General features: G+C 36.5%; 1 protein-coding gene across 1 annotated transcript in view; it reads right to left on the bottom strand.

Annotated features, from left to right (window-relative positions):
* Nucleotides 1-26,507, bottom strand: part of Frl (formin-like protein) — a 516,064-nt gene that overhangs the window by 314,867 nt on the left and 174,690 nt on the right. The window contains 1 exon segment of the mRNA XM_090412395.1: nucleotides 3,534-3,747. Coding sequence (XP_090268521.1) covers nucleotides 3,534-3,747 — 214 coding nt within the window.

Here is a 26,507-nt window from a genome sequence, read left to right on the forward strand (position 1 = left end):
AGACTAAAAATGTGAACAAAAAAAAATAATAAATGCAAAAAATGAACTAACACAGAACCGTTTACAATGGTTAGTACACCAAATTTAACAGCTCGCGTGACAATGTGTGCATGTAGTGAGATACTTCAGTTATCATTGTGAACACGCGTTACATAGTTTTTAGCGTACTGTAGTTCCACTAAACTCAATGAATTAATCAGATTCTTCCATATATCCTTTAATACTGCTCCTTGATTTCAGTTGAGGTTGTTTCCTGTTCGTAGGACCACTGCTGCTTCTTTGAACATTCTGGATCTGTAATCATCCTCTATATATGGCATTGAGCTGTTTTCCCAATCTATCGTGCAGTTAGAAGTTGAGAAGTGATGTGCCAAACCTGAGGTATCTGCTCTGTTGGGATTAATATCTCCAACGTGCTCCCTCTGTCTAATTTCCAGGCTTCTTGAAGTTTGGCCAATGTAGGAAAGTCCATAAATGCATGGCATTCTATAAACACCTGCATATTTGAAAAATGGAACGCTATCTTTAGGTGATCTTAAAAATTGTCTAATGGTTGTAGTAGGGTTGAACACAACTCTGATGTTGTAAGGCTTTAAAATTCCAGCTATTTTGGTGGAGATTGAACTAATATAGGGGATGACAACAGATGAAACGTACTGAGTAGCTATTCTATGTTGTTGGAGGTTATTTTTATAAAGCAATTTGTTGATTATGTTCGAAGGATAACCATTTTGAGAAAATTGTGTACGAACATCTTCTTCATCTGGGACTATGTTTTGGGCTCTATTCTATAAAAAGCCAACAGATACTGGACGGTATCTGCATTTTACTTCCAATCATCATCATACACAAAAATACAGCATCATCCATATGTTGATGATTGGAAGTAAAATGCAGATACCGTCCAGTATCTGTTGGCTTTTTATATATAGTAAGTTTAAAATTATCATTCTCTTGTCTTTTGACCAGAATGTCTAAAAAAGGTAATTGTTGATTGTTTTCCAATTCCAAAGTAAATTTGATTTTGTTATGAAGCGAGTTGATTTTATTTAAAAACACATGTAAGCTTTCTCTTTTTTCTTTCCAAATGATAAAAACATCGTCAACGTATCTCCACCAGATTGATGGTTTTGGAATAATATTGGCTGGAATTTCATTCTCTAGTTTTTCCATGAACAAAATCCGCACATGGTGGTGACAGGGGACTGCCCATGGCCAGACCCTCCAATTGTTGATAAACGATGTTGTTGACTTTAAAGAAATTGGACTTCAGGCAGTGATTGAAGAGTTGTGTGATATCTCTAGGAAAGAAATCCTTTATAATGTTAATGACCTCCTCAACTGGAACGTTCATGAATAAGGAGACCACATCGAAACTTGCCATTATGTCTGTTTTTGAAAGCCTAACGTTCTTGAGTTTCTCAACAAAGTGTTGAGAGTTCTTCAAATAAGACTCTGTCTGATTTTTCCTTTAAGTAGGTTGGCAAGGTGTTTTGCTAATAGATATGTGGGGGAGAATCTGCCATCAACGATCAGACGCAGTGGAACTTCTTCTTTATGCACTTTGGGAGCACCATAGAGGCGAGGTGTTATTGGATGTGAAGATTTAAGTTTTCTTTTTTACTCTTCAGGCCAACTATTCATATTCCGAATTAGAAGGTTTGTCTCGTTATGGTTAGTCATAGTTGGATCTTTGTTTACGTGGAACGTACAAAATACTTACGTCGAACGTACAAAATACTTAACAAATATCCAACTATGACACAACTTTCTCAAAATGGTTATCCTTCGAACATAATCAACAAATTGCTTTATAAAAATAACCTCCAACAACATAGAATAGCTACTCAGTACGTTTCATCTGTTGTCATCCCCTATGTTAGTTCAGTCTCCACCAAAATAGCTGGAATTTTAAAGCCTTACAACATCGAAGTTGTGTTCAAACCTACTACAACTATTAGACACTTTTTAAGATCACCTAAAGATAGCATTCCATTTTTCAAATATGCAGGTGTTTATAGAAGGCCATGCATTTATGGACTTTCCTACATTGGCCAAACTTCAAGAAGCCTGGAAATTAGACAGAGGGAGCACGTTGGGGATATTAATCCCAACAGAGCAGATACCTCAGGTTTGGCACATCACTTCTCAACTTCTAACTGCACGATAGATTGGGAAAACAGCTCAATGCCATATATAGAGGATGATTACAGATCCAGAATATTCAAAGAAGCAGCAGTGGTCCTATGAACAGGAAACAACCTCAACCGAAATCAAGGAGCAGTATTAAAGGATATAGGGAAGAATCTGATTAATTAATTGAGTTTAGCGGAACTACAGTACGCTAAAAACTATGTAACGCGTGTTCACAATGATAATTGAAGCATCTCGCTATGTGCACACAGTCACGTGAGCTGTTAAATTTGGTGTACTAACCGTTGTAAATGGTTCTGTATTAGTTCGTTTTTTGCATTTATTATTTTTTTGTTCACCTTTTCAGTCTTGACAAAGCTAGACGGTAGGCTAGCGATACTAGTAGGCATTCTTGTACATAGTTGTATTAAACAGATGGTCTTATATAAGAATAAGTTTTGTGTTTATTAAATATACAAAGACCAAATATGAATAATCTAAACATTTTTTATTATAGCATATATCAGGCAGAGAGTTTGACAGGGACAGTACATCTGTCAAAAGGTAATGTAGGCATCCTAAGACAAGTTTAGGAAGTACACAAACCTTGCATTAATCAAAATCTGGCTTGATCTGGATTTTTAGTAAGAATACAGACTGCAAAAATGGGGCCCTATTGATTTGCTTTTAAAAGTTAAAGAAGAGGTGTCAGAAAAATTACCACAGGGATAACTAGCTTGTAGTGGCTAAGCATTCATACCAATGTCAGTTTTAATCCTTCAATGTCAGCTCTTCCTATCATTGCACGGCAGAATTCACCAAATGTAGATTATTCGCCTGCTAATAAGGAACATGAGCCAAGTTTAAACCATAATGAGATAGGTTAGTTTTATTCTGCTGATGATTAGTCATTGTGATAGTAAGCCTGCTCAGTGAGACAGGAACTGCAGGTTTGGACACTTGGTAAATGTGCTGGGTTGAGTGACCAGTGATACCATCCCTAGAATTATGATTGAATACCTCTAAGTCAGAATCCTGTCTAGCCACTGCAGCAATATCATTCATGCCTAGTACACTGAAAGGCAGAACTAGCTGGAGTTGTTTTGGTACTAATACAATGTGAGAGCTCTGCTGATTAGGCCATCAGAATGAAGCATTAAGGGCCGTACAGTTAATATCATGAAAGAAAGTGCACTATGAAATAAAAAAAATAAATGTGTAAATTTGTTGTCATATCAACATAAAACATACATTTAGATGACTTTATAGAAAAAATTGTCCCCCATTGCACATCAAATTGTGAAATTTGCTTACCAAGACAATTTTTCAGTCCAAACTAATCACAATAGCTGGACACCCACTGTATTATAAATTATTTTATTAGAGAACAAAGCTAATACCTTGTTATTCATAATTGCTCGCAGACACATAATGCATACATGAATATCATCTTTTGCCTCACCCATATTTAGTTTTGCTATATGTTTAGATGCTCTTCTAACTTTTATTGTTTCCACATCTAGCATAGGTCTGTGTTGTTTAGATGTGCCAATATTGCCATTTGGAGTTTCCTTATCAAATTCATGATTGCTGTGATTAACTATATGCTCATGCCTGAAATATAATAATCAATATTATGAAAGCATACACTATGCAATAAAACGAATGAGTAAATTTACTGTTGTATCAAAACATACTTTTATTATAATGAATATAATATGCTACCAGGATTAATCTTTTCATTTGTAGAAAAGAGATAAGCTTTATTATGGATAATAAATGTCATAAAAAAACCTAACAGTATAACCAACACCAAGTGGGAAAAATACGTTTATTAAACTTGAGTGACTATTAAATTATTTAAGGAATTTGCAATGTATACTGGAATATTAATTAAAAAAATAACTTTAATAAATATTATTATTATTACGGGCTACTCCAGGGAGTCCTTAGACTCATTGAGGGAGGCCCTAAACATCATGTTCACAAAACTGTTCAACATTCTCAGTATCTATCATACCTTGCCTTGAACTCGCTCACTGTCACAGCACCCACAACAGACTCTGGCAGCTTATTCCACTCATGTACCACTCTAAAAGTAAAGAACCCAGCTCTAACACCCCTGCTAACCACGCTCTTCCCCAGCTTTCATGGGTGTCCCCTAGTTCTCCCACCACCAGTCCTGATCTCAAAAATATCCTCTGAATTAATCCTATAGAATCCTTTTAGCAATTTGAATGTCTCAATCATATCTCCCCTTTTCCGCCTATCAACTAGTTTCTGCAACCCATAAATCTTCAACCTGTTCTCATATGGTTCATTCCATAGACCTGCTATCATCTTAGTCACTCGCCTCTGGATCCTCTCCACCTCCTCCCCATCAAGAAGGAACCGAGGTGACCAAATCTGGGCACAGTAGTCGAGATGAGGTCTTATCAGGGCTCGGTACAGAGGTACAATAACTTGCTTGTCTCTGCTCGTCAAGGTATTTTTCAACAACCAAGTGAGTTGATGAGCCGATTTATCTACTTTCGCAATGTGCCCCCTAAACTTCATCTCCCTATCCACCAACACTCCCAAGTCCCTGGCCTCATCAATCTCTTGGAGTACAGTTCCACCAATGTGGTATACTGCTGCTAATCTTTTCACTCCGAAATGCATAACCTTACATTTTGTCACATTAAATTGACATCCATTCTCCTAAGTCCAGAACTCCAATCTATCTAAGTCATCTTGCAAGACTTTGACATCTTCTGCATTCACTATCGCCCTACCCACCTTTGCATCATCAGTGAACAAATGAACTGTCCCACTTAGACCCTTCCCTATATCGTTAATGAACAGATTAAACAGCAGTGGTCCAAGAACAGAACCCTGTGGCACACCACTAGTCACAGGCCGTTTTTTGGACTCTACTCCTGAGTAAACTACTCTTTGATATCTCTCCATCAACCACCCAGCTATCCATCTCACCAACCCTATATCCATTCCCATATGTTGTAGTTTACGGATTAGAATTCCATGTGGTATCCTGTCAAACGCCTTTGCCAGGTCCAGCAGTATCACTGTAAACCCATTTCCCTTATCCAGTTCAGCCGTCACCTTGTTATAAAACTTGAGCAAGTTACTGAGGCATGATCTACCCTTCACAAAGCCATGCTGTCCTCTGTACAGTATCTCATTTTCATCAATCCATTCCTGTATTTTTCCCTTGACTACTTTCTCCAAGACCTTGACAACGATTCCTGATATGCTGATCGGTCGGTAATTTGCAACCATAGTCTTGGATCCTCCTTTATGCAGTGAAACTATTTTCCCCTCTTTCCACGCCTTCGGGACTAAGCCAGACCCGAGACTCAGATTAAACAACATAGTCAAGGGCACTGATAATTCCTTAGCCATTTCATGCAAGACCCGTGCCGGTATACCATCCAATCCCACAGATGTATTCACATTAAGGTTCTGTAGTAGACTATTCACCTCCACTTCATTTATCACAATTCCCGTATAAACTAATGGTTCCTTCATTTTTTTAACGTCACCACCTGGATGATATACTTTTGCAAAGTGCATGCTCAGTAACTCCACTATATCGACTGGTTCAGTGAACTCTTTGCCATCGTCATTCCTTAAAATCATTTTGCCATGTACAGTTTTTTTCTTGCTTGCAGGATATTGAAAGAACTGTTTGGGATTCTCTTTAGCTTGCAGAGCTAGTTTCCTTTCATGATCGGCTTTTGCTGTTTTTACCACACTCGTTACCCTTCTGGCCTGCACTTTATACCGTTCGTGTGCCTGCAGGTCACCCCTTTCTTTAAATTCCCTCCATAGTTGTTTCTTTTTTTGCAGCTCAAGCTTAATGGTGTTATTCATCCATTTAACCCCTACTTGTTTCACTATTCGGACCTTAGGTATACAATCAGCCATAACGTCCTGTAAATGCTCTTTGACCACTTCCCATGCTCTATCGACGTCCAACCCTTGCAGTTATACATGCCATGGCACTGATCCAAGCAATCTCCTAAGCTTGTCATACTTGCCAGCACGGTAATTCCACATATACCCTGTCTTAATCACAAATTGCACACCTTTAGCCACCTTCCAGGTCAAGACCTTATGATCACTCTCACCAATAGGTGGCAACATGGTCATATTCATTATAGTCAAATTTTGAGATGCAATTACCAGGTCAAGCACTCTCACACCCCTAGTATTTTCAATTACATGCTGTTTCAGATAGTTGTCCCTTAATAATTGAATAAAATCCATTTCCTTCCACACATGTGTCCTCTCCTCCTTCCAATCAATGTTACCATAGTTGAAATCCCCCATAATAATTACCCTCCTTCCACTCATTTCATCAATTTGTTTATGCATACCATCTCCACCATCTATTCCATCACCTGGTCTATAGCAGCACCCAACTGTATATTTTATTCTGCCAGTGTCAATCTCACACCAAATAGCCTCAAACGAGCTCCTTTCACTATCCTGCAATACTTCAATTCTCCTTGGCTGCAGTTCATCAGCTATCATCAATAACACCCCTCCCCCAATTTTATTCTCTCTGTCCCTCCTAAACATACTATAACCTACACATTCTATCCCACTAACTATAACATCTTCCGTCAGCCATGTTTCACTAATGCCAATAACCTGTGGCCAGGAAGAGCCAATCAAGGCCAAAAATTCTTCCTTCTTGTTCCTAATACTCCTGGCATTAGTATACATGAATTGCAGTGATTCCTTTGTCCCACCCCTATCTTGATGCGTTATTCTAAATGTCCCATTCCCATTTTTTGTCCTTAGTGCTGGCTCAGGTACATTATATACATTTTTACACTCAACTGTCTCACTGATGTCTGGATATCCACTTTCCCCCTCCTTGGTAGTTCTAGTTTCCCTGGTTCTGCACATCCATTTTCACTTCATTCAGCAACACTTTTTCCAGTCTCCGCACACCAAGTCCATTCAAATGCAGGCCATCCATCTTGTATAAGTCCTTTCGCCCATCAAACTCATTCCACACGTCCACGAATTCCACACCACACCGTCCGCATAACCTGCGCATAATGTCATTTGCGATTATGGCCCTCCTTCTAAACTCCTCTCTGTCATACCGCGGTAACAGACTCACCATTCTAACTCTGTCACTCTTTTCTTTCGCTACCTTTAACAATACTTTCAAGTCCTCTCTCATAAAAAATTTATCACCTTTCAATTCATTCGTACCCGCCACAATTATTAATTCTTTCTCCCTCTGTTTTTGCACTCTAATACTCTCACTTACATCCTTAAATTTCGCACCCGGTAAGTACGATTTAGTTACACTCCCATCTATTACTCCTCTTAATAACGAGTCACCATACAACACTCTTTCCTTCATTTTGGAAACTCTCCCACGATGAACTGTTATGCTTGCATATGGATGCTAGAAATATCAGTAATGAGGAGAATGAAATTATTGCATTTATTGAATTCATTCACCCAAAAATTGTTGGAATAAATGAGATATCATTGGATGAGGGTCACATTGCCATCTTCATGGAAACATACAACTATGACACGTGCATGCAGCCACTATAAAAAGCACATGAGGCAGAAGAGAGAAAACTACTGTTGTTCCTAGAGTCCTAAAGGTGCTTCTTAGCAGGCTGTATTGGGTTGTCTTGGCTGTCGGGCTGAAGTTCTCAAGATGCAAGCTTCCCAAATTTGGGGCAGTCTCATGCACCCAAATTTGTTTGGGTTTGGAAAGCTTTTTTTAGAGCTGAAGCTGATTCCATGGACAATCTTTCAAATTTAAACTTGTTGCAGTGCATTAACATGGCTTTCTTCCCAAGTATTCTGTGGCAGGTATCCAGAGCATGGTCTGCAAGTCCAGAGTGGCTATATTGGTGAAACCGGATGTAGTTCTGAAATCCTAACATTTGCTGTCCTGCCTGTTTGGCCAAAGTAGGACAGTCCCTTGCAGCTGTAAAGCTACAAGGGGCCTGGTATACCCCATGTAGGTCTATGGCAGTGTTTCTCAACGTGGGGCGTATGCCTCACAAGGGGCCAATTTGAAGATTTTGCGGGGCAATTAGAAAATGTACATGTACATATTTATATTATACTTTTTCAGAATTTGGTTGACTATTATGCTGGAGGGGGCATCAAAATCTTTGAAACGTTGAGGTGGGGCATGATAAAAAGGTTGAGAAACACTGGTCTAGGGGAATGGGAAGTACCAGGTCCATTGCAGCTGTAAACTGTCCTACTTTGGTCAAACAGGCAGGACATCAAATGCCAGGATTTCGGAACACAAAGACTACATCTGGTCTTTGTGTTCCGAAATAGAAGGCAATATATAGGCACTTTTAGTGTTCGTGCTTTTCCTATTAGGTTTGGCTAGGGCAACTCGTAATATGGTGGCGGTGTATTCCCGCAAGCTCTCTGGTCAATTTTCACACGAAACGTTTATAGTTTCTGTATTTGGCTTTGAAATGATATTGGATTTAATATCCACTTAATTTATATAATATTGCATGGGAGATGGATAAATGGGCATTTCGAGAAAGCAATAATAGACTGTATACTCAAGGTTAGAAGGATAAATCGGGAGTTCAATGGATAAGTAGTATTATTACGCAGGAACTGCAAAAGGAAAGAAAATATTAAGAGCACATAAGGAAAAAAAAGTACTCAGCAAACTCAGCCATTTAAGATGCCAAAGGAAATCCTAAAGAATTCTTTCAGTATATGGCAAGTAAGAGGAAGAATGGCTATGGAAGGATCATGTTAATTAGTGCTGATGGTGGTGGGGGGGGGGGGGGAAGAGAGTAAGAGAGAATCAAAAAAATACATTACTGAGTGACCACTTGAAAGGGTCTCTCATCCAGGTGAAATTACTGCAGTAACAGATGAATTTGAAGTACTCAGGAGAATGCTAATTCTCAATGCCAATACAGCACTGAGGCTTAGCATTATCCTAATACATTAATCCTAATGCATAAAAGAGTGGCAGCCAATCATAGACTGATCAGTATTTCAGGAGCGATGGTAAAGGTATTGGGAAAGTTAGTCAAAGGAAATCACAAAACTGGTGGCAGACTGAAGAAAAACACTGAATGTTTCAGTAAGAGATGCATGCAGTAAAGTTGTCTGAGAGAAATGAAAAATCAAATGGGTGCATAAGAATATGATACTCTATGTGAGCAGCATGCAGGGTTTTGTGAAGGAAATGCGATGCCTTCATAATGTACTCATTTTTTCCACTAATGGATTCTGAAAGATTTATTAAATGGAACTTTGCCAAACAAATGTGAAACAGTTGATATGAATACAAGAATGGCTGGTGAACATATATCAAAGAGTAGTATATGAAAGGATCAGATTCCAGAAGACAGTAAGTGAATATTGGTGTGTGTTGTAGAGCTCTACACTTGGACAACTGCCATTTAATTTGTACATAAATGACACAGAAAATTATTTGATAAGGAATATGATTTTTAGTGGAACCTGTGGCATGTAATTAAATAATGAAGTAACACATAAAAAACACAGTGAAATCTTTAATTAGTAAAAAGACAGATATTTCGTACTAAAAATAATAGTACATCTTCAGTGTCTGTAACAGTAACAGGAATGGAATACAGGCAAATGTTCGGTGGATCACCTATTAAAATACAATTGTTACCGCGTGCTAGGAAATAACAGAAATAAAAAATTTAATCTATTAAGATAAATGGTTTTTTACATAAGATAAATTTTACATTTATCTTATGTAAAATATATTATAATGTAGTTTATATTATATTTTTTACATTTATCTTATGTAAAAAAACATTTATCTTAAAGATTAAATTTGTTATTTCTATTATTTCCTAGCATGTGGTAACAATTGTATTTTAATAGGTGATCCACCGAACATTTGCGTGTATTCCATTCCTATTACATTACAGACACTGAAGATCTACTACTATTTTTAGTACGAAATATCTGTCTTTTTACTAATTAGAGATTTCACTGTGGTTTTTACGTGTTACTTTATTATTTGATAAGGAATATTCATTTTCCTCTCCTTTTCCCTGATGCAAAACTGGATAGTGTAAAAATTAATCAAGATGTTGTACAGCACTTGTGGGATTATTAAACAAGTAAGATAACTTGAAAAATAATCAAATTCTAAAGCTTTTAGTTGTGAACTGTAGACTGAAAATACACATCATTCAAAGAGGGGGGGGTAAAATAAAAAAAGTTTGAAAACAAGAAGAAAATCTTGGAAACTAGGTGGCAAACTATGAAGAAAACACTGAATGATTCAGTAAGAGAGGCATGCAGTAAAGTTGTCTGCAAGGAAAGAAAAACCAGAAGTCCATGGTGAACCCAACAGTAAGTCATCAAGTGCTCGAAGAGAATATAGAGAAAAATGTAAGAAAGAAAAGCAAGATGTGAAAAGTCAGGGGAAAGATTTTTACAAGAGTTCAGAAGATAAATATCAGAGATGAGACAATCAGAAATGATAAAGATTAGATGAAAACTGAATATACAGATATATGTCTAGAACTATTACTTTGAAAGATTGCTAAATGAATCAAGAAATAACAGAACAGCAGGAAAATATTCAAGAAGGAGAACATAATCAAGAGTATCTATCAATACCTCATGAAGACAAAGCTCTCAAAAACTTCAAATGTGGAAAGGCAGCTGGAGTAGATGATATTTGGCCAGAAATGCCAAAACATGGAGATATACAAGTTTCAGTGGCTGCACTTCATAATACAGAGAACATGGTCAGACAGTCAAATTCTAGATATTTGGGTGGAGCTCTTATAGTGCCAGTCTGTAAAAAGGGTAATAAAGCTATTACAGAATTACAGTAGAATTTGCCTATTCAGTGTTCCAAGTAAAATTTATACACACATACTTAACAAGAGGCTAAGAAAAGTGGATAAGAAACATGAAAAAAAGGTTCAGGACCAACCAGAGGTTGTTATAAGTAGATTTTCTCACCAAAACAAATACTTGATAAATCATGAGAATGCATTGTACTCTGTTATCTGTTATCATTGTGTTATCTGAACTGTATAGATAATGGCATCTTTGGATGGTGGATTTTTCCATATATGCTCTAATGATATTATATCATCATTATCATCATCAAATTCCTGACAAGTACACTCAAGGGGAGTACAAGATATTATGAAAAAATTACATTACTAACTTCCTATCAACAATTTTTCCTCCAAATTAATCTGTCAAGACTCCAACATTATCAGATCTTATGTTTATGTCTTCTAAGCACTTTTTACTATATCAATACACCTATATTTTGGTCTTCCTCTGGGTCTTTTTCCTGCCAACCTAGCAGAGAACACTTGTTTGGCAAATCTTTCCTCTCCCATTCTGTTTATGTGACCATACCACCTGAGATTAGCTCTGCTAACACATTCCTAGATGCTAAGAAATTCAAGTTCTTGACTAATATCCTCATTTTTAATATCATACTGCCATTGATGCTATCTGTTCACGCCCCTAATCTTTCTCAGGACTCTCATATCTATGGTCTCTAGTCTTTGGTCAAGTGTTTTATTTCTAACCCAGCTCTAAGATCCATACATTAAAATTGGTTTGAACATTGTCTCATATACAGCTAATTTAGTGTTTTGACTAATTTCTCTCTTATTCCATATAAATTTATTCAGTTGACTTCCTACCATATTGACTTTGTTGATTCTGTTGTCTATTTCTATATTTAATTCACCGTCTTCACTAAAAATTGTGCCTAAGTAGCTGAAATGTTGTACTTGTTCTATAGGTTCTCCATTCACGATGCAGTTGATATTTTCAATGTTTCTTTCTATTTTCATTGTTCTTGTCTTGTTATTGCTGATTTTCATACTATATTTGTGTAGTGTTCAATTTTTTCCAAAATGCCTCTAACATTTCAAAATGCCATTGCTATACCTTATGTTAGAGGCATTTTTGGCCAAGTTGTGCTTACCAATACCAAAAACTCCTCAACCTTATTTCGAATACTTCTGGCATTAGTATACATAAACTGCAATATCCCTTTCATCCCACAACCTCTCTTACACCTTGTGTTCCTTAGCCCGCTAAAGTTAACCTGGGGTGCTACATTCATTAAGCCACCCATCACTCGCCTAGAACTGTATGCCCATGTGTTGTGCCAGTTTTTCAGTAGCTGACCTTAGTTCAACACCACAAACGACAATGCTACTAGACCGCTGCTGAATTAACCACTTGTGAACTTCTAAATTCTTATGCTTGGCCAACTTCACGTTTCTTATCTGCACAGTGAAACCACTTTTGGAGTTCTCAATGCTATATTTTAGCAAAAACTGAGTAGTTTGTCTTTATTTTTGTGTATGTCCAAAACTGTTTGCTTTTTCACCCCGTAAAGTTCGCAAAGATGAGCAACAGATGCACCACTTTCCAACTTACTTATTAACTCAAGTTTCTGTGCTATCGTCAAGTGTACTCTTTTTCTTTTAACTCTAGGCATATTAATTGATATCAATTATGACTAATAACGGTTTAACTAAAAATTACTCCAGCAACAGCCTAAACATCACGTATTTTACGCACGCTATGCTACCAAATCAAAACGTGCGTGAACTATTAAGAGTACGCACAAAATATCACAAATATATCCGAAGACACAATTTATAAACACTGCCAATCGCTTCTGATTAACCGTCGTATTATTATTTTTTTTTATTAATTATTTCATTATCTGTATTTATTTGTCAAATTATGTCTGTTAAATCCGAAGTCTGTTGAATCGGGGTAGTTAAATCGAGAGTTTAATGTATTGTTTTTATTCTTTAGGGCAGAAAAAAGTTTAATTTAAGCCTCCATATTGGGAAGATGCTAATGTAGTGGAAAGAGGTGGAAAAAATAATCCCAATGCATAAAGGAAGATCCAAGACAGAAAATAAGTAAAGTATAGGCCAACAGCATCTAAGGAGTTGTGGTATTGGAGAAATTGGTGAAAGATAGAATTCAGGATTGGGTGGACATTAATGTGATACTTTATAAAGGGCAATGCTTGTGAAGTGTAGGTCTTGCCTTTATAATTTGCTTACTTTTTATAATAAAGTGACAATGAATTAAATATGGAAAATGGCTACTCAGTAATACTGATAGACTTTGCAATGGTATTTGAGAAGATTACACATAGAACTCTGTAACATAAATTGGAGCAAATGGGAATAGATATAAATCTGGTCATTTGAATTAGAGAGTGGCTGATGAACACATATCAAATAGTGGTTTATGGAGAAGTTGAGTGCAGGAGACGGCAGGTGACCAGTGGTGTACCACAATGTACCACTTGGTCCTTTGTTGTTTAATTTGTACATCAATGATATACGAAATGATTCGATGGGAAATATTCTGTTGTTTGCTCATGATGCAAAACTGGGCAGAGCAATAGTCAATGAAGATGATGTAAAGATCCTGCAGTATAACTTAAGCAGAATGGTCGTTTAGGCAAAGTTAAATGGCTATCAATTTAATGTGTCCAAGTGTAAGGTGATGCACTTAGGGAAGAGATCAGAAGCTGTGTGTACTATATTGATGGAACTGAATTGCAGGAAAATTATGAAGGCAGGGACTTGAGGGTGACTATGGATAGGAGGTTGAAGTTTAGAGAGCATACTCTAAACTTCAAAGCAACACGTCAGATTATGTGGTTGTTGCCAGCACACTAACAAGCAAGGATAGAGAAGTTATTGTTCTTCCTTGTAAGACTTTAATAATGCCACATGTGGACTTCTGTGAGAAGATCTAGACACCCAGATTCTGTGGGAATGAAGTTGTAGTAGAGAGGATGCAAAGGCAAGTGACAAAGAGTATGGCAGATTTGTGTAATGTTCCCTATGAGAATAGATTGATCTGTGGGCTTCAAAAACTAGCTGATAGACAAAAGCAAGGAAAATGATAGAAGCATATAAGTTATTAAGGGTTTTTATAGGATGGAAACTGAAGACTTTTTTCAGTACATGGCAGGAAGAAAGAGGGGTCAACCATGGAAACTGCATAAGAGTGTAGTTAGCACAGATGTAAGGACTAGAATTTTTGCTAGGATGGTGATGAATGGGTTGCCAGAGGTGGTTGCGAGTACTTCATCATTGAATGAGTTTAAGTAGAGGTATGATATAATTGGTATTTTATGAATAATGATCTCCCATGATGAATCTTCTGACTTCATGAAGATACCTGTAGTAATAATAAAGCTATTTTATGTTTCAATCAAATTTTTGTTTATTAATTATTTACTGACTGTCTTTCAATATACTTTTTTCTTGAAATTAGAGCATTTTTGATAAATTACTAGTATTACCTGCATTTATGAAACTATCAAATTAAAGGTAACTGAAAAGTCAGTAAATATGTAGTTTCTAGGCCCTCGTGATGGTCTAGATCCAGTTTCTCAAACTTTTCCTACGACGGAACACTTCACAAACCCTGAAATTCTAAACACCTTGATTAGAGTCAAGTATCATCAGTCTCATATTCAATGTAAAGCTAAGCGCACACTATCGATGCAGCAGGCTGTATCACATCGCAAAAATGCAACAGTGCACACTACAGGCATGCCGGGCTGCAGTGTATCATATTGACCTTGCTTGTGACCGCACATTTCCTAGAATAGATACCTCTGTACTTTGTCGTGCTTGGAGGTGTAAACAACCACGGGCAGCTGAGTCAAGGCCAGTGCATGCTGGCCTTAACAGAACAATCCACACACAAAGTGAGGAGCGTCTGATTTTTAAACATGTCTGAATTTGTTGCAGCATTTAAAACCATTCCAGGCTCATAATAATTTTGATAATTTTTCACAGAACGCTTATTCACTTTTCAGGGAATACTGGTGTTCCGTAGAACATAGTTCGGTAAACTCTAGTCTAGATGATGGAGAGGATCTGCTGCTAAGTAGATAAGGTGCCTAAGTATCGCTTCAAGATCTATATGTTGTTGCTTTTTTTTCCCCTCCAATTATTTTGATATTTTCAGCAAGTTTCCATCACTGCATCCACAGAGGATGCCAGCTTCTCGCCTTTCATACTCTGTCTGGATTTGTCTTGCAGCTGCAAGCATGCACATGCTTTGCTGAATTTATTTGTGTTCATAAAGATGCTTTGGTGACCAAGAAAAATACTGGAATAGTAATTTATTAGCTGAATAAATTTAGATGGCAATTACTATCTGTAGATGTGTTTTTTTCCATTAAACAGCAACATGAGTGATAATCAACATCCAAATACCCATACTAGATTAGTGAACAAATGCATGACTGAAATATATATATTTTAGTGCACAAAATAAACAGTGTTTTAACAGCGGACATTTATTTTTCAAATGGCTTTTAGGGTAGCATATGCTTACATAAAGTAGCATTTTGAAAAAACAGAACATTAGCAAATTTTATTTTCAAACCAAACTATACCACACTAAAAACAGAATAATATTGTATACAACAGAAGCAATAGTGAAATAGAAGATATTTCACATTGGCCTTTGTGACTTTGAACTAAGTGCAATATAGTTTGACTGAAACTCTTCTAATAGAATGATGGAAACTAAAACCAAATAATGTTAAAAAAAAACTTGTAATTATTGAAGTGCCATTAAATAGCCTACATATACAAAACAAATTAATTGCGCAACCAATGTCAAGAATCTCAGGTGGCAAAATACAGAACAAAGTGGCTCCAAATTTTTAATTTGGATATATAAGGCACTTGGTTAACTGAGGTTGGTTTGGATAATGGAGATTTCAATTAATTAAAAGTATGTGTAATTTGAGTTGTAAGTCAGCAGATAGAATTAAAGGAAGTGGGTACAAGAAGATGGTTCAATGATATCAGGTGAGAGGCAAGGTTTACATTATCTCCAGTTATTTATTATCTACATTTAGCAAATAAAGAGCACAGTTGAATTTGTAAGTGAATTTTTAGTGAAGATGACAAAATAAATATTTGAAAACAGACAAAATAAGCAAAGCTGGTATGGTAGTAAGTCAAATGAATAAATTTGCATGGAATAATGCAAAAGACTAAAACTGTTGAAATAAATTTGGTATGAAAATCAGCAAAAACAAGACAATGACAATGAAAATAAGCAGAAACATTGAAAATATCTACTGCATTGTGAATAGAGAACACATAAAACAAGTAAAACATTTCAGCTACCTAGGCACAAATTTCAGTGAAGATGGTAAATTAAATATGGAAATAGACAACAGAATTAATAAAGCTGGTATGGAAGGAAGTCAACTAAATAAATTTATATGGAATAAGAGAAAAATGAGTCAAAATACTAATGTAGCTTTATACAAGACTGTTCAAACTAATTTTAACTTATGGATTTGGTTTATTATCACAGCAAAGCATAAGATAGAGGCCATAGATATGAGAGAATTCTGGAAAACATCAGGGGAATGAAGAGATGGCATAAATGAGAGAATCATATAAACAAATGAAGATGTTAGAAGGAACTCAAAGTTAATAGCAGTTAAGTATGCTTGAGCAAGAGTTAATCTAAGGTGGTATAAGATGGTCACTTAAACAGAAAGAGGGGAAAGGTTATCAAAACAGGTGACTGATACCAAAATGGTAGGAAAGACCCACAGGAAGATCTATATCTAGGTGGATTGATGCAGTCAGAAGACTGATTTAACAAAAGCTAATTTAGAGGAAATCGTTAACAGGAAATTAGTAATTCATCACAGTATTCTGCATACTGCTTTGAGAGTACATATCAGGAATTGATAATGATCTTATTCTCCAACAGAATGTGTATGCACGTGAAAATAACAATTAGCAGGTGTGTGAAATATGGAGGATAACAGTGACTAACCTTTGATTGTGGTGCTGATCTCATGCACTTAATGATAAACTGTACTTAATCGTTTATCACACTACTGAGTATATAAAGTGACATAAGAGTATTTAGGCTAAGGTGCTGGTTTACATTAATGTTGCTTAACTGGAATAATTTACAACAAAAAAGAGAAATAATTAAACAACAGGTTTAACAGATTTCAATATTTTGTCTCAGTCACAAAGACATCATCAGGAATACAACGTTAAAACTGTAATAACACAAATAAAAACACACAAGAAACAGTGGAAGAAATGAGGCAGAATAAATGAAGATTAAAGTCCTATGAGGGATACCCTCTAAGGGTGCTGCTGGCTAGCCTTAAATGTTGAGCAGCAGGCCTAAGAATTAAAGTTTTCCAAATTTTGGGAAGTTTAATAAAACTATATTTATTAAGATTAGGCTGGTTTTTTAGGTCTGCTATGATGCAGCATAATGGTTTTCTTCCATCTGATTCTCTGTAAGGTATTCAAAACATGGTCTGCTAGACCTGATTGACCATAGCTCTAAACAGATGCATTTTTTGTGTTCTTCTAGACAGATGTTAGCAGATCTCCCATTCTGACCATAATATGATAATTTGCAAGAACAATGAACCTTGTAAATGTTGGGGAGGAAAGGTGACAATGTCAAAAAATTATCTATAAATTATCTGTCTCTTCCACTTACTCACATCTCTCTCAACATAAAGACTACAGTAATGCCATTACCATTCCTTATATCCAGGCACTTCTGAAAAATTAACCAGAATTTTGAAGAAATATAATCTCTGCACTGCTTTCAAACCTCATTTGAAGCTGGCTTTCCTTCTCCACTCTCCTAAGGATCTGCTTCCTCCCATCTTTATTCTAGGTATTTACACAATTTTTTTTTAAAATCCCAGCTTAATGCTTGACATGTTCCGGCCTATTTTCACAGTTTTTATTGTTTTATTGATTATTTTCATGCCAAATTTGTTACAGCAGTTATTCGATTTAGTTACAGAGTGCTGAAGATTTGTAATGGACTTATTTAAGAGTATACACTTTACCAGTTCGCTGTGTGGATAATGTACCTGTTCTCTAACCAACAGGCATATTGCTGATGTCTGTTAATGTCTTTAAATAAGGGGGATTATTATCACCACCATCCTGCATGTTCAAGGCCTGGTGGTTTGAAAAAGTTTCACATTTGGTTCCTAGAACATATATCTTTACTTCTTCTCTCCTCAACCAAATAGCTGGTGGATAGAAATGTTACTTTACAAAAGAATAATTATTATTATTCCCAAGGGAGGCTATATATCATCAAACCAGCTATCATATCTTCTCTTACACTCATTCATACTACTGTGTAGATGCCCTCACTAACTCGAAAGGCAAACTATTCCACTCACTCAATGCTCAGTGAGAGAAAAATCTAGCTCCTATCCCTTTCTTAACCATGAACAAACTTAACTTACATGGATGTCCCCGTGTTTTCTCTTTTTTTTTCTCTCTCTCTCCTTCCATATAACAAAAAATTTCACCAGATGATATCCTATACCATCCATTCAGAAGTCTGGAAACCGCTATCATATTACCCCTCTTTCTTATGTTAGAAAGTTTAGATAGAATAGTCCAGTCCATATACTTGCAATGTGGCTTCATAATTTGAATTCCATAATTGTGATATAATCTTTGTAATTCTTCTTTGCACCCTTTCCACAGCTTCCTTATCCCTTTGGAAACCAGGAGACCAAATCTGCATCAATAGTCCACAGGCAGTCTTATCAAGGTCTTGTAAAGAGGCAAAATGACATCCTTAAATTTTCATGCCGGCTAGGGCGTTGCCCGGTTAAACAAGGCCCCAGTTGTTTTCACCAGGGAAACAGGGTGAACAGCAAAAAGTCAGCTACTGGAACAAATCTGAAAGCACACCCCAACTCAACATCAGAGTTAAAGATCGGTACTATCAACATAAGAAGCCTGAATGGCAAAGAAATGGAGCTAGCTGAGGAATTAGATAAGTACCAGATCGACATAATAGGGGTGACTGAAACAAAAAAGAAAAAAATGGTGAGATCTTTCTGATCAGATGACTGAAACAAAAACTGGTGAGATCTTTCTGAGCAATAAATACAAAATGTTATATTCAGGCAATGACAATCAAGGAAAAGAAGGAGTAGCAATTGTATTCAACACTAAATATGAGGCTAATCTTCTTGAATGGCTGGCAGTCTCAAGTAGAGTGATGTAGGCAAATATCAGAATGGGGAATTGGACAATGAGACTTATTTGCACCTATGGTCACACAGAAGGCTCTACTAAGGTAGAAGTGGAGGAATTTTTTAATGCTTTAGAAAAAGCAACTGACACAATGAAAAGGAAAATTTGGTCCTTGTTGGGGATCTAAATAGCAGAGTAGGAAATGATTGTTAGACATACAAAAATATTTTGGGAAAATTTGGAGAAAAGAGCAAAGCTAATAATAATGGCAAATACCTGTTGGATTTCTACTCAGGACATGGACTCGTTATTACTAACACCATGTTCAAACATAAAAATGTGCACAAATTCACATGGAGAGAAGAGGCAAGGAATAAGAAAAGTCTCATTGACTATGTTATTGTTGATAGTAATGTTTTCTCCCTTTTGCAGGACACCAAAGTGTACAGAGGATTTGAAATTGGAAGTGATCACTATTTAGTATTGAGCAGGATAAAATTGAATTTCATATTGAAAACAATAACATGTAAGAAAGTTTTAAAGCAAATAAAATTTGAGCAGGCTCTCAGATGTGAGCCGTAGACTAAAATACACAAAGATTATTGAAGAAAAAATGAAAGAGTTTGAGAACAGGAACCAAACTTTAGAGATTCAGTGGCAAGCCTTGAAGAAAACCTTGATTGATTCAGCCAGAGAGGAATGTGGTGAGGTTGTCTGCAAGGATAGAAAAATCAGAACTCCATGGTGGACACAGGAAGTTAAAGAGGCAGTGAAGGAAAAGAAGAAAGCATATTAAAAATTCCTGGCAAATAAGTCAGCTGGTGCTCTTAGAGAATACAGAGACAAATGTAAGAAAGCTAAACGAAAGTCATGGGAGAACTTTGGCAAGAACATAGAAAATAAATATCAAGAAGGTGGCAAAATATTTTCGAGGTTATTGAAGAAGCTTAGAAATGGAGAAAAGAGTACTGTAAAAGGAGTTAGAGATGATAAAGGTGACATGAAAATGGGAGAAAAAGATATCCTTGAAGTATGGAGTAATTACTTTGAGAAATTGCTAAAGGAAACAAGCAGTGATTAGCACAGTGGTAAAAAAACACTCAACAGTAAAAATCGTGCCTAAGTAGCTGAAATGTTTACTTGTTCCACAGGTTCCCCGTTCACAACATAATGACATTTTCAACAATTCTACCTTTTTTCATTATCTTTTTCTTTTTAATGCTGACCTTCATACCATATCTATTACAACAGTTATTCAATTTAGTCAGGGACTCTTGCAAAATTGTAGCGGATTTATTGAAAAGTATAACATCGTCCGCAAAAAGCAAAGAGCTGACAGTAACATCTCCAATTTTGATATCATGTTTAATACCACTTTCCTTCATAATGTGATCCATATAGACAATGAATAACAGAGAGGATAATGTACATCCTTGTCTCACACCAGATTTAACATTAAACCATCTTCATGTACTTCCTTCAATTCTAACTACTGACTTACAACTGAAATAAAGACTAAGTATTGCTTTATATAATGCCCCATTGACACCATATAACTGTAGCATATTGAATAGCTTCTCTCTTGGCACCTTGTCATATGCCTTTTCCAGATCGACAAAACTTAAATACAGATCTTTGTTATATTCCCATGCTTTCTCAACTATTTGTGGTAAAGTGAAGATCTGATCCTGAGAGCCTCTATTTGGCCGGAATCCAGCTTGTTCTTCACCAAGTTTTTTTTCTACAATTCTTCTCAACCGTTTCTCAAGTATACTTGCATATATCTTACCATGAACACTCAGTAGGGAAATACCTCTGTAATTCTCACATTCAGTTTTATTTCCTTTTTTATATATGGGTACTATGAGAGCTCTACTCCAATCATCAGGAATTCGTCCCTCTGCCAATGCCTTCTGAACTATACAGTTGCAGCCACTGCAAGACTTTTATACCACCATACTTCAGTATTTCTGGTCGAATATCATCTGCCTTTCCACATTTCAAGCCTTTGATGGCTTTTTCTACACGTATGGATATATATTCCTGACTGTATGCCTGTTGAGTGTTTTTTTACCACTGTGCTAATCACTGCTTGTTTCCTTGAAGATGGTAAATTAAATATGGAAATAGACAACAGAATGAACAAAGCTGGTATGGTAGGAAGTCAATTGAATAAATTCATATGGAATAAGAGAGAAATTAGTCAGAACACTAAATTTCTGTATACAAAATATAAAGCTGTATGCAAGACAGTGTTCAAATCAATTTTAACTTATGGATCTGAGAGCTGGGTCAGAAGTAAAACACTTGACCAAAGACTAGAGACCGCAGATATGAGAGTCCTGAGAAAGATTAGAGGGGTGAACAGATGGTATCAATGGCAATATCATATTAAAAATGAGGATATTAGGAAAGACCTTGACATTGTCAGCATCCAGGAAAGCATTAGCAGAGCTAATCTCAGGTGGTATGGTCACTTAAACAGAATGGGCGAGGAAAGATTAGCAAAACAAGTGTTCTCTGCCAGGTTGGCAGGAAAACGACCCAGAGGAAGACCAAGATATAGGTGGTTTGATAGGGTACAAAGTGCCTTAGATGACATAAATATAAGAACTCATTATGTTGGAGTCTTGACAAGTAACAGACTGATTTGGAGGAAAATTGTAGATAGGAAGTTAGTAATGATGTAAATTTTTCATGTAGTACTATCATATCCTGTACACCCCTTGAGGCTACATGGTAGGAATTTGATGATGATTACAAGTCAAAATTCTTCAACATAGCAATTATTCTCTGAGTCGTATTTGCAATTTTTGTTATGTGACCCTTGAAATTCCTATCCATCATTATGCCAGGATCTCTAGCCTCATTAGTTTCATGTAGCATAACCCTGCTAATATAATATGCCGTTGGAAACTTTGCATGATAGCGCATAACTTTAGACTTACTAACATTAAACTGACAACCCTTTTCATTTGCCCAAATTTCCAGTCTATTCAAATCATTCTATAAGTGTTGGATATCAATAGCATCCCTGATTGCCCTGTCTATCTTTGCATCATCATCAAACAGCAGCAAACAACAGACCTTTCCTGGTGTCATTAATGTAGAGATTGAACAACAATGGCCCCAAGTACAGACCTCTGGGATACACCATTGGTCACCTTAAATCTGGCATATTCACACTGACCATATGCCACTTTTTGATATGTCTGTCAACCATCCACTGATCCAAGTCAAGTATTTATATTCCAATCCCATATTCTCCAGTTTATGCAACAGCCTTTCGTGTGGTATCCTCTCAAATGTCTAAGCAATCCATTTCCTTTATCCAACTCGGCTGTAACATTGTTATAAAATATTAGCAAATTGTTAATCATCACCTTCCTTTAGTAAACCCAAGCTGTTCCTTGAAGAGTATAGCTTGTTTGTCCACCCATTTCTGTATGCAAGTTCTTACCAACTTCTCCAAAATCTTCACTACCACACCAGAGATACCAATAGGTTGGTAGTTCAACACATCGGTTTTTTGTACTACTCTTGTACAAACCCTATGGATACATTCAGATGCCACCTCAGTTAACCACTTTTTCAAAGATTCCCATTGACTGCTGATATCTTTCCCATTCAGCAACTGATACCATAGGACCAAAGACAGTATTCTCTTAAGTTTATTAGCTTTCTGCACAATAGTCGTTACTTTTCTGGCACTTTATATATACACCACCTCTGACTCTTATTCTCACAATATTCCTTCCACATAATCTTCTTATGGATCTCTTCCTTAACATGTTCACGACATGGCGATTGTAGCTCTCTTGATGTGAACCTGACCATCTGGTGCCATGGCACTTGGCAATATCATTCCTGTGTCATCAGACACACCACTTTTTGTGATGGTTTCTTCGATCGTAACTCATCCCACATTATGGAAAGGGGCGTAAGTATCTAGGGTGGGGTGAAGAATACGTGATCCTATAAACTCTAGACTTTCAGATTTGTATTTAAAATGGTAATAATTAAAAAAAAAACTCATGAATAGATGAAAAGGGATTTGTTTGCAAAATATAAATGACTAACCAATAAGAAACAGCAACTGTATACATTGCTAGCTAAGTAAATAACTATTGAGGGGCAGGGCTTATCATATGTCCCTCAAACATGTCCCTCAGAAGTATACAGCATAGACTCAACCAAAACCTTTTGTTGTACAGCCAAACACAGTATCTAAATAAAAACAAATACCCTAACATTTGTTCAAATTTTCAATTACCATATATTTTCACGTATAATACGAACTAGAAATTTTGTTTGAAAACTTAGCCCTAAAATGCCATGTCCACGTATAATACGATCTGTTAATCTTGTTCCCTAACATTATAAATAAAACAATACGAATTAAAGAAATATTTATTTTAAAACAAAATGTCAAAATCCTTTAAATTCTTCTTCATCTTTTGAGTCAAACATTTCATTAATAAATCATCTGTAGGCATTGCGTCATCAGTGTAGTAGTTGTCGTCATCGTCAAAAGTCAAGACTGTCTTTTTGCTTACGCCAAAGTCTAATATTACTCTCTGCTACAACAAATTCTCTCATAGCAACATTGTTATGTTCTTCTGCAAACTGCACGACACGCAATTTAAATCCTGCTTCAAAAGATGAACGTTTATTACTTTTCTGTTGGCTGCTTTTCAGGCTAGGTTTGTTTAACGAATAATATTTAAAATGAACTGTGGTTAAACCGATATAATTGTGCTAATATCCCGCCCCCTTGGCGGGATATTAGCACTACTTACATTACTGGCTTTATGCGCGCTCGGTCGCCGAATGCGAGTGGGTCAAATAGATTTGGTTGCATAGGCATTAGGTAGTATATACTGTGTGTGTGTAAGTCTAATAAGATGTTATATTTTTTAAGATTCGCATATAATGCGAACCCCTAACTTTAGACCATAAATTTTTCGCATTATACGTGATAATATACGGTACATGAAATAAATGTCTGCTCGATTGCATTTGAAATTTTCAATGTCATTAAGGCAGATCATAAATGCTAACTTCAAATAATATTCTACCAAAAGAGTTGCACCTAACATGCTGTATAAGCTTTGTGTTGTTATTAAAACACTTAAGGAATTGAACAACGTAGTTAAGGATATAAATTAAATTAAACTTTAATAAATATTTTCCGATATTTCGGCAACGTCACGTTGCCATCTTCTAAAGGAACTTACAAAAAAAGTTACGTGCACGTAGGCACTACAACACAGAAACTGGGAATGAAGAGATGAAGCTATTGTTCTCCTAACAGTCCAGATGGTGCCCTCTAGCGGGCTAAGTAGGTGTTCTTGGCCGTTGGGCTGAAGGTCTGCTGATGTAGGCCTCCCAAATTTGGGGCAGTCGCATACAACCAAATTTGTTGAGGTTTGGAGAATTTCTTAGGGCTGAGGCTGATTCCATAAAGTCTTTCAAATTTATATTTGCTACAGTGTATCACTGTAGCTTTCTTCCACCGTATTCTGTGGCGCGTATCCAGAGCATGGTCCGCAAGTCCAGAATGACTGTATTTGTGAAAATGGATGTAGTCCTTGTGTTCCGAAATTCTGATATTTGCTGTCCTGCCTGTTTGGCCAAAGTAAGACAGTTTACAACTGCAAGGGACCTGGTAAACACCAGGTAGGTCTAGGGGAAGTGGTTGGTCTTTAGTGGAGTGGATAAGGGATGCCAATTTTCTGTAAGGTTTGTAACAGGAGGTCAGGTCATATTTTTTTAAGATTTTGGTAATTTTTTCTGAGGTGCCTCGGACGTAGGGAATGGTGATGGATTTAGAGTAATCCTTGTTGTGGAGGGGGGGGGGATCTGTGGTTTGTGGGTTCTAATATTTTTTGGATTTTTTTGGGGGGTAGCCATTGGCTGAGAAAGTGTTGAGGATGTGATTTAGTTCAGTGTTTAGGGCCAAGTCGTTTGAACAGATTAGTTTAGCCCTGTTGTATAGTGTTTTCACTACTCCATATTGTTGTGAGGGGGGATGGTGGGATTGTTGGTGAATGTATCTGCCTGTATAGGTGGGTTTTCTGTAAACTGAGAGAATCAAGGATCCATTAGGCTGGCGGGTGACTAGTGTGTCTAGGAAAGGGAGGTTGTTGTTTTCCTCTTTTTCCAGAGTGAATTTGATCCTGGGGTGTTGGTTGTTTAAGTGTGTTATATCCTTAACTACGTTGTTCAATTCCTTAAGTGTTTTAATATTGCATAACCAACGTATAAGCCTGTCTACAAGAAGCTTTGTGTTGGTGAGCCCACCCAATGCAGAAGTGGCATACAGACAGTAATGAGAAGTCTTGTCGGTATGATAAATGTGCAAAACAATTCCTAATGTAAATTAGGAATTGTTTCACTCCCACCCTATTTATTCTTTGAACCCATCTGTGATATCACGCGTCATACCACAGACCGTGATAGCAACAGCCATCAATGTTTCAACATGCATACAGTAAAGAATTTACTGTTTGTATTCTGGTGTAACAGTAATGAAGTTATCAAAAACATCTAATATATGTAATTAATTGTTAATAAGCTTTTGTTGTGTAAAACTTATGTACCAGTGCCCCTGATGATGCAAGTCTTATGACTTACGAAATTTTTAGGGTTTTAATTGCTTATTTTTTTATTAAACTCTTTATTTACATCATAATGTGGTCTCAATACCAAAAACTTCCCACAGAATTTGCACCCTGTCACACATTTGATTTAACATCAAACCATCTTCCTGTACTTCTTTCAATTCTAATTGCTGACTCACATCGTAAATATAGACTCTGTATTGCTCGATATAATGTCCCATTTACACCACATAACTGTAGCATTTGAAGAGCTTTCCTCTTGTCACCTTGTCCAGATCTACAAAACTTAAATACATATCTTTGTTATATTTCCATGATTACTCAACTATTTGTCCTAAAGTGAAAACCTGATCCTGACAGCCTCTAAAGCTTCTCTTCCACAATAGAGAAATACAGTGGTATCTCGCTAATCCGAACTAATAAAAGCCGTGCTCGTCGGGATTAGCGAATCCCCCCCCCCCCCCAAGAGACAACAATAACTAGCGTTTAAGACAAAAATAATCAGATTCTAATGGTACATCAATTTAATTCTGTAAATAAATGAAGTAATTGACAGAAAAAAAGCTACTGTACTGTAATGTAAAACTTAAAAAATAATACCGTACAAAAGTTTATTTTGATAAAAAATTTAGTTTGTATGTACCTGTATTGTTGAGGATTCTGATTTAATAAAATT

Source organism: Typopeltis vanoorti, chromosome 22, assembly GCF_054136105.1.
Source record: "Typopeltis vanoorti isolate ZY-2024b chromosome 22, IOZ_Tvanoo_1.0, whole genome shotgun sequence".
NCBI classification, from domain to species: domain Eukaryota; kingdom Metazoa; phylum Arthropoda; class Arachnida; order Uropygi; family Thelyphonidae; genus Typopeltis; species Typopeltis vanoorti.